The 16,636-nt window shown below is 34.9% G+C and overlaps 1 protein-coding gene across 1 annotated transcript in view; it reads left to right on the top strand.

The window, feature by feature from the left end:
* The window catches only part of NAV3 (neuron navigator 3), a 454,139-nt gene that overhangs the window by 376,356 nt on the left and 61,147 nt on the right, over positions 1 to 16,636 (top strand). The window contains exon 22 of the mRNA XM_044679183.1: positions 13,391 to 13,474. Coding sequence (XP_044535118.1) covers positions 13,391 to 13,474 — 84 coding nt within the window. The remainder of the gene's footprint in view (positions 1 to 13,390; positions 13,475 to 16,636) is intronic.

Here is a 16,636-nt window from a genome sequence, read left to right as displayed (position 1 = left end):
TTTAATTGTTTTCAATTGTGTCCAATACTCTCTAACCTATTTGGGGTTTTCTTGCCAAAGATATTAGAGTGGATTGTCATTTCCTTCTCTGTTGTTTTTTTTAAACCCTTAACTTCTGTGTATTGGCTCCCAGGCTGAAGAGTGGTAAGGGTGGGCAATGGGGGTCAAGTGACTTGCCCAGGGTCACACAGCTGGGAAGTGTCTGAGGCCAGATTTGAACCTAGGACCTCACGTCTCCAGGCCTGACTCTCAATCTACCCAACTGCCCCCTTTTTCTGTTTTTTTCATATTTAAAAATATATATACATTTTATTTTTTCCAGATTACATGTCAAAATTTCTTGATTTTTTTTCTGACATTTTACAATCCATTTCTTTCTCTCTCTGTCTCTCTCTTTCACTCTCTCTCTCTCTTTCTCTGTCTCTCTCTCTAACTCTTTTTCTCTCTCTTTCCTCCTACCCCCACCAGGAAGGCAGTTAATATAATAAAAGTGGTATATATATTATCATTTAATACATATTTCCATGTTCATCATGTTGTAAAAGAAAATGCATATTGCTTACATGACACCAAAATTCATAGAGGAAACAAACAATAGTATGTTTCAGTTTGCATTTGCATTGCATGCTCTTAGCATAGTATTGTTTAATCATTTCAATTGTGTCCAACTCTTTGTGACTCATTTGAAGTTTGGCTGGCAAAGATATTGTAGTGGTTTGCCATTTTTCCAATTCATTTTCACAGATGAGCTGAGGCAAACAAGGTTAAGTCTCTTGGAGAAGTCCTGGATCCATGCCTTGCTGATAACATTTAAGTCATTCACAGTTGGTCATCATACATTGTTATTACTGTGTACAATGTTCTTGTAGCTCTTTTCACTTCACTTTGTGACTCTTCAAATAAGTCTTTCCAGAGTTTTTTGTGATCATCTTGTTTGTCATTTCTTATGGCGTAAGAAAAAAGCAAATACCACAATGTGTCCAGTCTGTCCCCAATTGATGACCACCTTTTCTGTTTCCAGCTTTTTGCCACCACAAAAATATATTTTTATAGATAGGTTCTTTCCCCCTATCTTTAATCTCTTTAGGATACTAACCTAATAGTGGTATTTCTGGGTCAATGGATATGTACCATTTGATGATTCTTTGGGGATGGTTCCAGAATGTTCTCCAGAATAGTTGTTTCAGTTTGCAGCTCCACCTGCAGTGTATGAGTGTTCTGATTCTTCCATGTCCCCTTCAGCATTCATCATCATCCTTTTTTGTCATGTTAGCTAGTCTGATGGGCATGATGTGGTACCTCAGAGTTCTTTTAGTTGCATTTTTCAAATCTTATCATTTCCTTCCCCAGCTCATTGTATAGATAAGGTAAATGATCAGGCAAGTGATTTGCCAGTGACAAGTAGATAACAATATCTGGGGACAGATTTGAACTTAGGAATAGAGTCTTCCTGCTTCAAGCCTGGTACTTGGAACACTGAACCACCAACTTTATTCTCTTCCAATGATGAGCTAACCTGCAGTTCCTTGAATGTGTCTTGATATCTCCCTTTGTATTCTGTTGTACTCATGTCTGCCTCTTAGTTTTGAAGAATGGACTGAAATCCCATCTGCTATAGGAGGTCTTAATTTGTTCAGATAACTAATAATGTTATCTCCTTTAGATTACCTTATAACCATTCAGAATATATCTTAGGTATAATTGCTTTCTTGTCATCTTCTCCATTCTAATGTAAATTCATTGAAGGCAGGGTCAGTATTTTTTTTGTGTGTGTGTGTTTTTTTTAAACCCTTAAATTCTGTGTATTGGCTCCTAGGCAGAAGAGTGGTAAGGGTGGGCAATGGGGGTCAAGTGACTTGCTCAGGGTCACACAGCTGGGAAGTGTCTGAGGCCAGATTTGAACCTAGAACCTCCTGTCTCTAGGCCTGGCTCTCAATCCACTGAGCCACCCAGCTGCCCCCAGGGCCAGTGTTTTTGCCTTTCTTGGTATTACCAGATTGCCTAGTTTGTGGTTATTAAATTAAATTAAGAAATGTTTATGGATTGGTCGATTGATTTGTGGAATTACTTTCGATAGGATAGATACTTCTTTCTAGGATCTTGCAGTTTAACTGGGGACAATATCTATATATAAATAAATATAAATAAGAAAATATCTATATATAAGTATCTACAGTATGCTATAGAGAAGAATGAAATAAATGCAAAGGAGAGGTCCCGTTTCAGTCAAATAGGATAATTTTCTCCTCTGGGGTTGAGGTCAAGGAGGGGACCATGCAGGAGATATTTCTATTATATGAATTGGGCCTTGAGGAAAGTTAGGTCAGTCAACTCAGACCAGGGAAGAAGGAATGCATTCTTGGCTTGGGGGAATGGCATAATCAAAAGCCCAGGAACTGGGGACATTGAGACAAGAACCAGGAGTTGGGGAGTAGTTCAGTTTAGCAGGAATATAGAATTTATGAAGAGAAATAAGAGATAGGCTACAAATAGAAAGAACTTTAAATATCAGAAACCTCAATTTTTATTTTATTGGCCAGGCAATTGGAGTAGATATTGAAAGTTTATGGGCACAAAAATAAATGGAACTGAGTGTCATATTAGCAAGATTATGTGGTTGGATTGTGAAATGTGGATTAGAGACAGGATAAACTGAAAATAGGTAGGTGAAGCAAGAAGTGATTATCATAGTTTAGACTGGAAAAGATGAGGGTCTCAACTAGAACATTAGATAGGAAAATTATTTCAATGAAATGGAGTAATTAAGGTGGAGGGATGAGGATTTTTGTGAGCAGAGATAAAAAATGCAATTCAATTCAGTAAACATTTTATTAATCATTAAATATGTGCAAGATGAGGCAGCAAGGCATACAGATAGAGAGCAGGCCTAGGAATCAAAGCTCTTGGAAATTCATTTACTCTACAAATTATAAATGGGGAAACAGTTTGCTCTGGTGTATGAATTTCTCTATGGTAAAAAAGGTAGTTTTGTGCTGGCTAATCCTGAAGTCTGGAATGCATTTTTCCTTACCTCCAATTCATAGAGTCTCTTGCTTCATTTAAGACTGAATCTTTTGCTTGAAAAAGTTCTTGATTGCTCAACTACAATCTTGGCTATCTTCCCAAACTATCTCATAATTAAGTAACAATTTAGTAGTTCTTTGGATGTATTTATTTGTAGTTACACTTATGTGTACCTGTCTCCTTTATTAGAAGGTAAGTTGGAGGTAGGGATCATTTTATTCTTGGTACATTCAAAATGCCAGATGCTACAGATTCATCAAAGAAGATGAGAACTGAAAAGAAAAGAAAAGAAATACCACTTAATTTGATGAGTGAAATCAGTGATGACCTTTAAGAAAGAAAATTTCAGCACAATGGTTGGGATAGATTCTTAAGAAAAAAGGAAAATTGAGCAATCATTAAGGAGAATACAGTTATAAAACTCGAGAAAAGTCTAATTAAGAAACAGCTGATTTTATACCTTAAGCTTATAGTAGGTGAAATTTGCTTCTTTAAAAAAGAAAATATTGAGATAATCATGTGGTTTTTGTTTGTTAGATTGTTGATGTGGTCAATTATGTGGATGGTTTTCCTAATGTTGAACCATCCTTGCATTCCTGGTATAAATCCCACCTGATCATGGTGGATGATCCTCTTGATCACTTGCTTGAGTCTCTTTGCTAATAATCTATTTAAAAATTTTGCATCTATGTTTATTAGGGAGATTGGTCTGTAGTTTTCTTTCTCTGTTTTTCATCTACCTGGCTTTGGAATCAGTACCATATTTGTGTCATGAAAGGAATTTGGTAGGACTCCTTCTTTGCTTATTATATCAAATATTTTGTATAGTATTGAGATTAGTTGCTCTTTGAATGTCTGATAGAATTCACTTGTGAATCCATCAGGCCCTGACGATTTTTTCTTAGGGAGTTCTTTGATGGCTTGTTCAATTTCTTTTTCTGATATGGGATTATTTAGGTATTCTATATCTTCTGCTGTTAATCTAGGCAATTTGTATTTTTGTAAATATTCATCCATATCTCCTAGATTGCTATATTTATTACCATATAATTGGGCAAAATAGTTTTTAATGATTGCCTTAATTTCCCCTTCATTAGAGGTGAGGTCTCCCTTTTAATCTTTGATACTGTCAATTTGGTTTTCTTCTTTCCTTTTTTTTATTAGATTGACCAGTACTTTGTCTATTTTATCTGTTTTTTTTTTTCAAAATACTAGCTTCTAGTCTTATTTATTAATCCAATAGTTCTTTTACTTTCGATTTTATTAATTTCTCCCTTGATTTTTCGTATTTCTAATTTAGTTTTCATCTGGGAATTCTTAATTTGCTCGCTTTCTAATTTTTTAAGTTGCATGCCCAATTCATTAATCTCTGCCCTCCCTAATTTATTAATATATGCACTCAAGGATATTGTGCTCAAAGGAATAATAAACTGGAGGAATTCTGTGTGAACTGGAAAGACCTCTAGGAATTGATGCAGAGTGAAAGGAGCAGAGCCAGAAGAACATTGTACACAGAGACCAATACACTGTGGTAAAATAGAATGTAATGGACTTCTGTATTAGCAGCAGTGTAATGACCCAGGACAATTCTGAGGGACTTATGGAAAAGAACGCTACCCACATTCAAAGGAAGATCTGTGGGAGCAGAAACACAGAAGAAAAACAATTGCTTGAATACATGGGTTGAGGTGGACATGATTGGGGATGTAGACTCGAAACTACCACACCAATGCAACTATCAACAATTTGGAAATAGGTCTTGATCAATTACACATGTTAAAACCAGTGGAAATACACATCTTCCATGGGAGAGAGGGGAAAGTCGGTGGGGTGAAGGGGAAGTAAGAGCATGAATTATGTAACCATGTTAACTTTTCAAAAGAATAAATTTTAATAAATGCTTAAAAAAAGAAAATATTTGCCCTAGCTGTGTGACCCTGGGCAAGTCACTTAACTTCCATTGCCTAGCCTATATAACTCTTCTGTGATACACAATATTTATTCCAAGACTGAAGGTAAGAGTTTATATTAAAAAAAAGAATTTTCTACATGCTACAGACTTATAATATATACATGAGAAGAGATAGTGATTCAGAGAAGACACAATATTGAGTGGTAGGGGTATTCAAGATTGCAAATTAGCATGGCAGAAACAGTGGAAGGTTAAAGTATGGGATAATTAGGATTTTCTGAGGTGTTAATTACTTAATCATGAAAGAGACATTCACAGTCACTGCTATGCAGGGAGACAAATAAACATTTAGTGAGAAGAATGAATTGGGAGGAAGCTAGAGGAGTCAAGAAGCTGGAGGCCATGAATAAAGGATCATAGATTTAGAGCTGGAGAGAATTGTTCTAACTCCTTCATTTACAGATGAGGAAACAAACAAAAGAAAAAGTTTTAATATGAGTCAGAGGATTGAGGAGAGGCAGAAAGGTAATAGACTAGTTTTAGACTAAAAGGGAATTTAGTCAAGCCATCACATTTTAGCAATATGGAAAATTAAGGCAGAAGAGGTGTAAAATAGGCTATCCAAAGTTCTACAACTACTGTAGTATACAGAATTTGGGGTTACCCCAAACACCTTTCCTTCAAATTACCCCCATAACATTACCTAATTATAGAAATGGGAATACTAACCACTTTTTCTCATTCTTAATTCCTATCCACTACTTAATGCCATGCTCTATGTCAAGATATGAGTCTTATGAGGGAGAAGAAAATCTTTCAAGACATTCCAGGACTTGAATCATTCATAAGCTGATTGTTAACTACAAACAATCCTGGAATGGAACTAAGCAGTCTTCGATCCTTAATGCCAAGATGGATTTCTTGGAGCAGAAAAAAACCATCACAGATTTTACATAACATTTGATTATTTCCACTCAATGTGAAGACAGACTGATCATGGCCAATTTTCATCCATAGTTCATGTTTCATTTTATTCCCTCTGCACTGATCTCTATTGATCTCATTAAATGGATAAGGAGGGGGCAAGTTCTGTTTTTATTTATTTATAATGCTCTCTCAACATGAGCCAAAGCATTTTCTTCACATAACTGTCTTCACATTTCTGTTTGGCTAAAAGAAATCTTTTTCCCCCCTCAATATCTAAGTGTTATGGCTTTTTGATTAGTGTAGACAGTACATGTACAATTTAATTCTGCTGAATTCAGCAAGTGTATATAGACCTTAATTGCCAAATCAAATCTGTTGGTCTCTTCTCAATTGTCATCCTCCTTGACCTCTCATTGCATCTAACACTGCTGACCTTCTGGCTATGTTTTCTTCCCTCTAGCTTGTTTCTGAGGTTTGAAGATTTAAATCCTTACCCTTTGGGAAGGGGAGATAGAGAAGACAGAGATAGAAGGGAATGGAAGGATCAAGAGAGGGGAAAAAGTGAAAAGCTGTGGTACCCCAGCAGTATTATTTATTCAAGAAAGACCAGTGCTATCATTCCTATCAGGGTTTTTGTTATATTCCAGACTGAAGGAGGGATGCATTCCATGGCCTGTGCCAATGCACCAAGATGAGAGATTGAATATGATGGATCGAAACACTGTCTCTAGAACAGATTTCCATTCATGTTTTTTTGATGTTCATCATTTTCTCTCAGTATTTCTCAATAAGCTGACAAATCTAAATGTTAGTTCTAGGAAGGTAGTTTTTAGTTTGATATGCAGATATTTCTGTTACTTTCTACTTACCTGACATAGTTTAGTCAATATTTGGTAAAATGGGTTCAGATTTTCCACTCTCTAAAATAAAATGGCTGTGAAACTGTATCAAATCAAGGGAGCCTCTAAGAAGCACATGTAATATATTCACTAATGTTGGGTTTTTTTTTAACTCTTTTAAAACTAATATCCTTTCAGTAAACCACCAGACAATAGCAGGGGACAAACAGGAAAGGCCACAGGAGCCTCAGTGACTCTTGAGACTCCTCCAAATTCCTTCCTTCTTTCTTTGTTTTTCTCTCCCTTCCTTCCCTCCCTCCCTTTTTCCTTCCTTTCTTCCTTTCTCCTTTACCTTTCATCTTGGAATCAATACTGTGTATTTGTTCCAAGGCAGAAGAGTGTTAAAGGCTAGACAATGGGAATGAAGTGATTTGCCTGAGTGATCCAGCTAGAAAGTGTCTTAGGCTATATTTGAACCCAGACCCTCCCATATACAAGCCTGGTAATCAATCCACCAAACCACTTAGCTGCCCTACACCATGTCTTTCCATCATTATGCTTTGGCTTATTCAATAAGTTAGCACTGGTTAATGAGACTTTTATCTCGATCTTCCTTAGCCTCTTGGATAATTCTGAATAGCTACTGATTAAAATCAACATTTAAAAAACACCTTAAATGAATATGGAATAAGAATGCATTTTCTGTCTTTCATCAGATTAAAATTATTTTTACTGGAGTTAAATTAGCCCTGGGGATGGTATTTCACTTGAAATACTTTGTGTTCTTTCTTTGCTAGACTATTTCATGTTAAATGAACTGACAGTTTTCCTTCCTCACCACTAGCCACTGACAAAGGGAAAACATAATTTCTCTAGTCAGGCTTGAAGTCACATTCAAATTATTTCCCAACTAAAGGTCAGTTTAAAAGGAAGTGTAACTTTGCATGACTGTAATAGAAATTCCTCAAATAATCTAGAATATGTTTCATGATTATTTTTTAATTTGAAACCATTGACCAATTCTATATATCCAGTGTGAGTAATTTTCATATAGTTGGGAGATCACTCCAAAATATAAGAACAAACAATAGGCTAAGCTTATTTGAGTTACCTGCTTCATTTGTTCAGAGCCCAAGAAATTATCTCTAAGTATCTCTTCAGACTATTGTGCAGGAATCAGAAATTAAAAATAAATATATATTAACTAAAACCCATTCCTTAATACTTATAAAATCTGTTTTCATCTATTACTTTGACAGACTTCATCTAAGTAAAGGCAGCAAAGATTCATCATCATTGGGACAAAATTGAGTACTAGCTATAAAACCTTGCTATTGACCAAAGAAAATTCAGGCTCAAAGCTAGAATAATTCCTCCTTTACTTCACACTCAGGAAAATCCATAACGTGATATAGCTATCATACTTCTAGAATATTTTAAACAGGATATATTCTCCTGTATTATAAATAGCATTGGTTTCCATTTCCCTCATTGGTTTCCTTTGTCTTTAATTTTCAGCAAGACTATTATAAAGATGAAAATTGTCCCTTGGCTTTGCCTTCACAACCTTCTTTTAAATGTCTTATATATAGGCATCTATTCCTTTTGAAATAGAATGGCTGGCTGATCTAAATCTTCTCTAAAGCCCCCTTTAAGTCTCAACTGGACAGGAAAAGTCCTATTTCCTAAATTTTCCTTTCGGATCCTTGTGTGTTAACATTGAAATTCAAAAAAAGGATATAAATACCTACTGCCTACAGATCATTGAGCTGGGGAAGTTAGGGAATCTAATAAATCTAATAAGGAGAAAATAATTAAAATAGATCCAATAGTTTTGAAAACATTTTTAATCATGTTATCAAAATTTAAGTTACATTTATAGCATATAATGGTAGCACTATTGGCTGATATTATGATAAAAGATTAAAGAGAGGTAGCTCTGTAAGGAATGATTAACAATAGGAAAATTAATTTAGCTTGTGAAGTGTTTCCTAAATGCATCCCATGGTCAAGGTACCTTGTTAGAGACCTTTTGGAGACATATTCACAGAAATGAAAGTTTTTGCCCTCAAAGAGTTCATATTCTGATGAGGAAGTACAACAGGAACACAGAAAAATAGCTCAATAGTAACTTAGCTAATGCTAACCTCAGAAACTAGAGGATGAGGAAATTCCTCTTGGAAGAGGTAATAGCTGAACTAATGCTTGAAAATAAGTTAATGCTCCTAAAAGATGGAAATAAAGAAGGAACACATTCCAGCAATGGGTGATACCTTGTTTGAATATATGGAGTTAGGAGATGGAATGTCAAATTCAAGATATTATTTTTACTGTGAGGTTGAAAAAGCAGATTGTGGCAGATCTTGAACTCCAGGAGGGTTTATACTTTATGTGAGAATCCATGGGGAAAAGCATAATGGTTTTGACCATGGAAGTGCCCCATTTAACTTTCTTCCTTTAAGGAATGTTATTTTGTTGTATAGTTGATCAGAAAACTGGACCTCAGTCTCTTTATCTTTCTTTGTCTCTCTGTCTCTCTCTGTCCCACCCCCAACCCCCCATGCCAAACAAAGCTGATGAGAAACTGTGCTCAGGATAATACAAAGTATAAAAATTATTTTCTTTACTGCTCTGATGTTTCAAAAATAATGCAATAACCCCTCCCCCCACCATAGATTAATCTTTATAATAACCCATTTCTCTAAAGCAATAATCATTGCTTTTATGGTTTTCCTCTTGCTAATTTGATGAAATAGGCTGCAGTAGATGAAATAGTTTATTCAAGTTTGTGCACAATTGCAATGACAGCTTTATAATTAAAATCAAAACCCATAAATTTCTAATCTTTAGGGACAATGTTTGCTTATGGTTGATTTGGAGAGTGAACTCACTTATCCTTACAATTCTAAGGAATCTTAGAAGATAAACTTGGAATATAGACTTTTAGCAATAAATAGCTTCCCTTGGAAATTTCCTTTAAGGAAATTTAACAAATCTTAGGGTTTATTTTGCTGTGAAATAATCTGACTTGGATTCATTCAAAACATTTAAATAATAGGATAAAAATGTATTTATGTTCTTTATGCAATAACCTTATTAATTTTTCTGGCCCAAGCTACATATTTGCATGGAAGAATGCATTTGATTTTATTGTTTCCTCTAATTCTCTGGGCATGAGAGCACAAAGATAATAGAACAATTAATCAAAATAATATTTTAAATGATACATAAAATTCCTATAGTGCTTTAAAGTTTGAAAAAAATAGTTTATATACATTAGACAGTTATGGGAAACAGTTAATTCATTTGTTATTTTAGAAATCAGACAAATGAGTCTCATGTCAAGTTACTTACCAAAAAGGCAAATAGGGAATATTATAGACTTATCTTGAAACCAAGATTCCTTGACTTCAGAGTCCAGAATTCTATGCTCTATGTCATATACCCCTTTAGCAAAGTTAATGAATATGTAATCTTTCAAATAGTCTTCTGAAAGGTGAATCCTATATTATTTTTATATCCCTATTGATTGTTTTGGAGAGTGCCCTCCTTTGACATCTGGCTGTGCATACCAGATCTTTTTCAGGAGTGTTTATTTCAGTCAGACTTGTAATCCTAGTTTCTTCTACATTCATTTGAGGGAAGTTTTGAACTTTGGATCTCAAATTATTTATTACACAAAAATTATAGCTGTTCTCTCAATGAATGTATGCACTAAAGGTGGCAGTGATCATTCAAGAAATATGTAAAGCATTAGGGAGGACAAAGAATACTTGAATCCATAATTTTTGACTAATTTTGGTCATTTACCTCCTCCTCCCAATTCCTGACTCAATCCTATTGAACCAGACTTTCCTCACTCAGCTGTATGTATGTTCAGAACAAAGTGGGAACATTTATTTTAGAGAAAGAACTAAGCTGTCTATGGGTCTTTGAATGAGTATTTGAAAGTTATAAGCCTTCTGACTATTAAAGAGTTTATTATATTTCCTTTTCTTGCAAAGAAACCCCTAATAGGATAATTTCACATTCCTACTGCTTTGTTTATCATTTATCAATGCACTTTCCTTTCTGGATGAATAGTGAAGGTATACCAAAGACTGAACAATCCTCCCTCCACTCCACCCTCCATCCCTTTTCATCCATTTCTATTGAACATTGCTCTCTTAGAAAAAAAAAAGAGAGACAAAAAAAACCCACTTCATTTAAATCTGTAAGCAATAGCTTAATTTTAAAAAAAGAAATATTCCCCTGGATATTTATCAGAAACTATGGACATTTCTTCACCAGTCCACTATTGAAATTCAGTTCATCTTCTAATGAACAAAAACCACTTAGTTGTGCAACTATTTGACAGAAGTGGAATAGTATTAATATCAGAAATCACCATCCCTGATGACACTGCTGTTGATTATTATAAAATCGTAGTGAAAGGTTAATAAGCACTTCTTTCTCAGATTCATCACAGTGTCAATTATCTGGAAGGACTTTCCTAAGTATTTTTTCAGAATATAATATCCTGTCTTTTCTTCCCTATTTCTAGTGAACTAAAAACAGTTTGGTTTAAACTCTGGGTTAGGAACAAATATAGGGTTTGAGTAAAGCATGTGTGAGCAACATTCTCTACAGCTATATCTATTCTTCCCCACTACCACCCCCCCATCATCCTCTTTCCTGAAAGTCAGGTGGCAGAAAATGAAGACTAGAAGTAACCAAAAATACTAGGAATGAAAGTCTGATCCATGAAAGAAAGAATGCTAGGGAAATGGCTGATGGCTGCTTCTCTCCCTAAAATATTGGTAGTAATGTTGAGGAAAGGTTCATTGGTTCACATTTTAGAATTAGGGGGATCATAAATATCATCCTTTCCAGTCTTTTGTTTTACAGATGATGAACTGAGAGCCCTAAGAAATTGAATATCTTAGCATATGAAACGCCAGGTTCTCTATAAATCAAACTGAGTGTTAATCATTAGAATATATTAATGTTACAGACCATGGTATTTCTTTTTTCTCATATACTTAAAATAAGATTAAATTTTATTTTTTTTATTCTGTTTCTTCCCAAAGGCAGGAAATATTGGAAATATTCCATATAAACTCTTTGGATAAAAAGATTCTCTATATTCTCTACTTTAAATTATCTTGTTGTTTAAGATCTAAGGATGTGTAATGTCTTTTATCAAAATACTTCTTACTTGTGTGTTGTTTTTATTAGGTCAGATTAGCTTTCTTGACTCATAAACAAGAAAAATTTGATAACATTATTTCAATAAATACTTTAAAAAATGAAACAACTCTTCCTGATTAAAAAGTCAGAGATACATATATTGTTCAGTTGTGTCCAACTTTTTGTGAACCCATTTGAGGTTTTCATGGCACAGATATTGGAGTGGTTTGTCATTTTCTTCTCCAGTTCATTTTACAGTTGAGAACACTGAGGCAAAAAAGGGCAAAGTGTCTTATGTACAGTCACACAGAAAGTAATTGTCTAAGATCTGATTTAAACTCAGGAAAATGAGTTTTTCTGACTTGAAGCCCAACACTTTATCCATTGCCTACAGCTGAGTCCATGGTACTTAGTATCACAGGTACATATATAATTCTCCTTTTTTCCTCCAATGAATTGAATATTTTGGTGTATTAGAGATTAAGCTCATAATACAAAAGAAATGTTTTTAATGTACTTTTTCTGAGATTTTAAATGAAATCACCAAGTTTACAAAGAAAAACAAGTTAAAGAAAATGCTGCTGAATGAGTGGGATTTCCCACAAATAGCTGTTTCTTGCCTCAGTTAGAAGGGGAAAAAAAGAAGCTGAGCCCTTTTATTGAAGATGGTTTTGAAAGCAAAGATAAATTTTGTAGGCTCAATTCTTTGAAACTAGAAAAAGAAGAATGCTAATGTTATGTCTGTCAGCAGATGTCTCACACTTGATGGAGATGATTGTTAAAGAAGAAAAGTTAACAATATCGTCAAAGATCATTGGGGGAGCACAAAACTGGGGGATGTGTTCTAGACCATTTGAGCAATCTCCTTCAGATCTTTGCTTATGGAAAGTTGGCAACTTAGATTTAAGTTCAGCAAATCTCAGTGTCAGCTCTTTCTGTCATGGGGGAATCAGAAGGAGTGATTAATTGTATTCCCACTAGTATTAGAATTCAAATGAGCTGTCCAGGGACTGAAAGAATGAGCTCATAGAATTGGAAAAGGGTCAAAGAAAGCTTACATCAAAGGAAGATTAAAATAGCACTTATCTTCAGAACATACATCTAGAGGGTATTGAGTACACTGCTCTCATTTTACTGATGAGGAACCTAAGGCACAAAAAGGTAAGGAGAATTGCCCAGGGGCACATATGTAATAAGATTCTGCATTATTTGAATGCAGGTCCTTCTAATACTAATAGATTGTAAGCTCCTTTAGGGCAAGGACTGCCTTTTGTCTCCTTTTATATCTCTAAGGCTTAGCATAGTTCCTGGAATGTCATAGATGCTTAATAAATGCTTATAGATTGATAGAAGCTCAACATAAAGATTGTGTGTGTGTGTGTGTGTGTGTGTGTGTCTGTGGTTTAGCTAAAGATAATAGTTGATAATAAGCATTTATCTAATGGAGGTTATTCTTTCATTCCCCCATTCACATAAGACTTGGATAACATTTAAAACATTTCTTCCATTTCTTTCACAGGCCCATCTCGTAGCAGCTTTCGAAAAGAGCTTAGGGAATATGACTGGTCGACTACAAAGCTTAACCATGACAGCAGAACAAAAGGTATGTTTATAAAAATTGATTCTAAGAAATAGAAAGATTTAGCAAATTGTAGCAGGTAGGTGAGTACTTAAACAATGGAAAATGTATCTTCCTTTTATAGACTTTGACATTAGGGCTTAATACAGCTCTGGCTGTTAGTGGTCCAGATTTTCTCATTTGTGCTGTCACAATGAAGTTGGAAGATAAAAATCTTTCACTTATAGATTTTAATGAAAGGGATTGACTTCCAACTTAACCCATATTGGAAGAATCGATGTGAAAAAAATTTTAGTCCTCTCAAAGAACTTCTCTACTGTCCTCAGACTATTATATGTTAAAGAAAAGAAATACTGTTAACAGAGAGGAAATATGATTTTTAGGAATTTCATAACTGAAAATAATTATATCTAGACAGAACATTGTAAAAAGAGAGTAAAACAAAGTTAGTTCCCATTTATAGGAAGGAAAGAAAAAAACATTTATTAAATGCCTACTATGTTTTGGGTGCCAGGAACTGTGCTAAACATCTTACTACATATATTGTCTCATTTGATCCTTAAATCAATTCTGGGATGTGAATCTGTTAATTATGTCCATTATGCAGTTGAGAGAACTGAGGCAAAAAGAAGTGAAGTGACATGTCCAAGGTACATAAAACTAGTAAATCTGTGAGGCTTTTAATTTGAGCCTTCCTGACTCCAGTCCTAACATTATATCCATTGTGCCAACTGGCTACCTCTCTAGCAATTATAGTTTGTAAAATAGTATTGACTCATTTCCTAAATAGAAATCAATTAAATTTTGGCAAGCATTTATTAAGCAGATACTAAGCACTATAATAAGCACTTGAGATACAGGGATAAAAATAAAATAATCTCTACTCTCAAGAAATAAAAACAACATATATTGAGATAAATAAATAAAAATTGAATCAAAGTAAATAAAAATGAGGTATAGAAGGAAATGGCGGACCACTTCAGAATCTTTGCTATGAAAACTTGAAAGGGGATCCCAGAATGAAATGAAAAGAATGAAAAGGACTGAATAAAACCAGATATAAAGGGGACAACACTAACAACTGGGATAATTAGAATGAACCTCATATGGGTGATAGTATCAGAGCTGAGCCTGGAAGGGTAGTCAGGGATTTCAGACAGTGAAGGTGAAGAGGTAGAGTTTTCCAAGAACAAGTGGAACACTTAGACTGGAACATAGAAAACATGAAGGAGATAATGTTATTCTTTAAATACCAAAGCACTCTGCTAAGGTAGGAGGGAAACTAAAAGAACAAAAACAAAAAAAACTAAAGTAAAAATTGATCTTTGTGCTTTCTCTGAATTAACTTTTAGTCTAGCCTAGCATAAGGTACCACTATTTTGTTGTTATTCAGTCAGTTTAGTTGTGTCTGACTCTTCCTGACTGATATTTTCTTGACAAACATAGTGAAGTGGTTTGCTATTTCCTTCTCTGGTTTCTTTTTACAACTAGTTAGCATCTGAGAAAGGATTAGAATTCAGGTCTTCCTGAAGCTGCATCTGGTTCTTTATGCACTGTACCACCTAGCTGTCAAGATATTCACATAGGTGATTATAATAAAAAAATTAAATGATAAATGCATTGGAAAGGTACAGAAACACTAAGGTGCTTTGTAAAGTCTGAGGGAGAAAGATCATTACTGAAAGAAAGGCATCAAGAAGGATCTTTAATTGAAATGTGTTCTAAATAATGGGTAGAAAAACATTTTTAAACCCTAAACTTCTATCTAAGAATCAATACTGTGTTTTGATTCCAAGGCATAAGAGAATTAATGCTAAGGAATGGGGGCTAAATGACTTGCCCATGGTCGCAAAGCTAGGCAGTATCTGAGGTCATATTTGAACGTAGGACCTCTTGTCTCCAGATGGGCAGAAATTTAACAAGCATTGACAAGGAATACAGAATAGGCAAATGGAAGAGCAAAGATAAAGACATTGAGGAGGGAGGCAGACTTGATTGGAAGGAAGGTCTTGAACATAGTAGATAATAGGAAGAATGGCTAATTGTCACAATGTATAGCTAGGTGCCACAATAGATAAGAGTATCAATTCTTGAGTCAGGAAGTCTTTAGTTCAAATCTGATACCAACCCTTTCTGGCTTTGTGACACAGAGCAAGTCACTTAATCCCATTGGCCTCAGTTTTTTTTTTTTTTATCTACAAAATTTAATAGAGATAGAAAAAGGCAAAACCACTTTTGTAGCTTTGCCAAGAACACCCCAAATGGGATTACAAAGAATCCAACATGTCCTAAAAAGAATGAACACCTAAAGATACTAGGCAAGTGTTGAAGGCTTAAGCAGAATGAGCAAGTGATCCAACTAGATCTGTGAATAAGGAAAGTTATTCTGGTAATTATACCAACAAAGTGGAAAAGTGGATTAGAAGGCTAGGTCTTGAAACAGGAAGTCCTGAGTTCAAATTTAGTCTCATACTAGCTGTGAGACCCAGGGTCAGTAACTTAACCTCTGTCTCCCTCATTTTCCTCATCTGTAATATCATCTCATTTGATCTTCACCATTATTGTGAAAGATATATTCTATTATTATCAGCCCCATTTTACAGATGAGGTAACTAAGACAAACAGAGTTTAAGTGACTTGCCCAAGATCACTTGGCCACTATTGGAAGCTAGTTTTGAACTTGTCTTCCCCAGTGTTCTAGCTGCTGATATTCCAGCATTAACACAAGTACTTGGTTGAAACCCAAGTTTTGCAATATGGAGATGCTTTTAATCTGAAGTCTAACTGACAGCTTTTTACCATTTGACCAGCCTGATCAATCTCACCAATTTCAGGAGTCCTGTAAAATGTCCAAATTTGAAATTTGATCTGCTGGGATGAGGGGATGACCAAAATCAGGCACAAATGGTTAAATCTATTTTCTTGTTGAGTGGGATTATTTGATATAGTCCATTAAAATGTCAACCTTTAAGTACCTCCTGAACTAGGCACTGGGGAGACACAGAGAAAAATATCCTCAAAGTGTCCCAAATAAAATCACTCCAAATGCACTATAATTTCTGCTGTGTTGTTCTCTCTGGCCATACTTATCTGACAGATTCAGTTATTCATATTATTTCCTAGCTGGAGATAATGACATTTTACCATCAGCATTGTGGGAAGGTGCTTGCCTTCCTGTATTCTATA

The sequence above is a fragment of the Gracilinanus agilis genome, chromosome 5 (genome assembly GCF_016433145.1).
Source record: "Gracilinanus agilis isolate LMUSP501 chromosome 5, AgileGrace, whole genome shotgun sequence".
In the NCBI taxonomy this organism is placed as follows: Eukaryota; Metazoa; Chordata; class Mammalia; order Didelphimorphia; family Didelphidae; genus Gracilinanus; species Gracilinanus agilis.
This window is presented reverse-complemented; position numbering and strand designations above follow the sequence as displayed.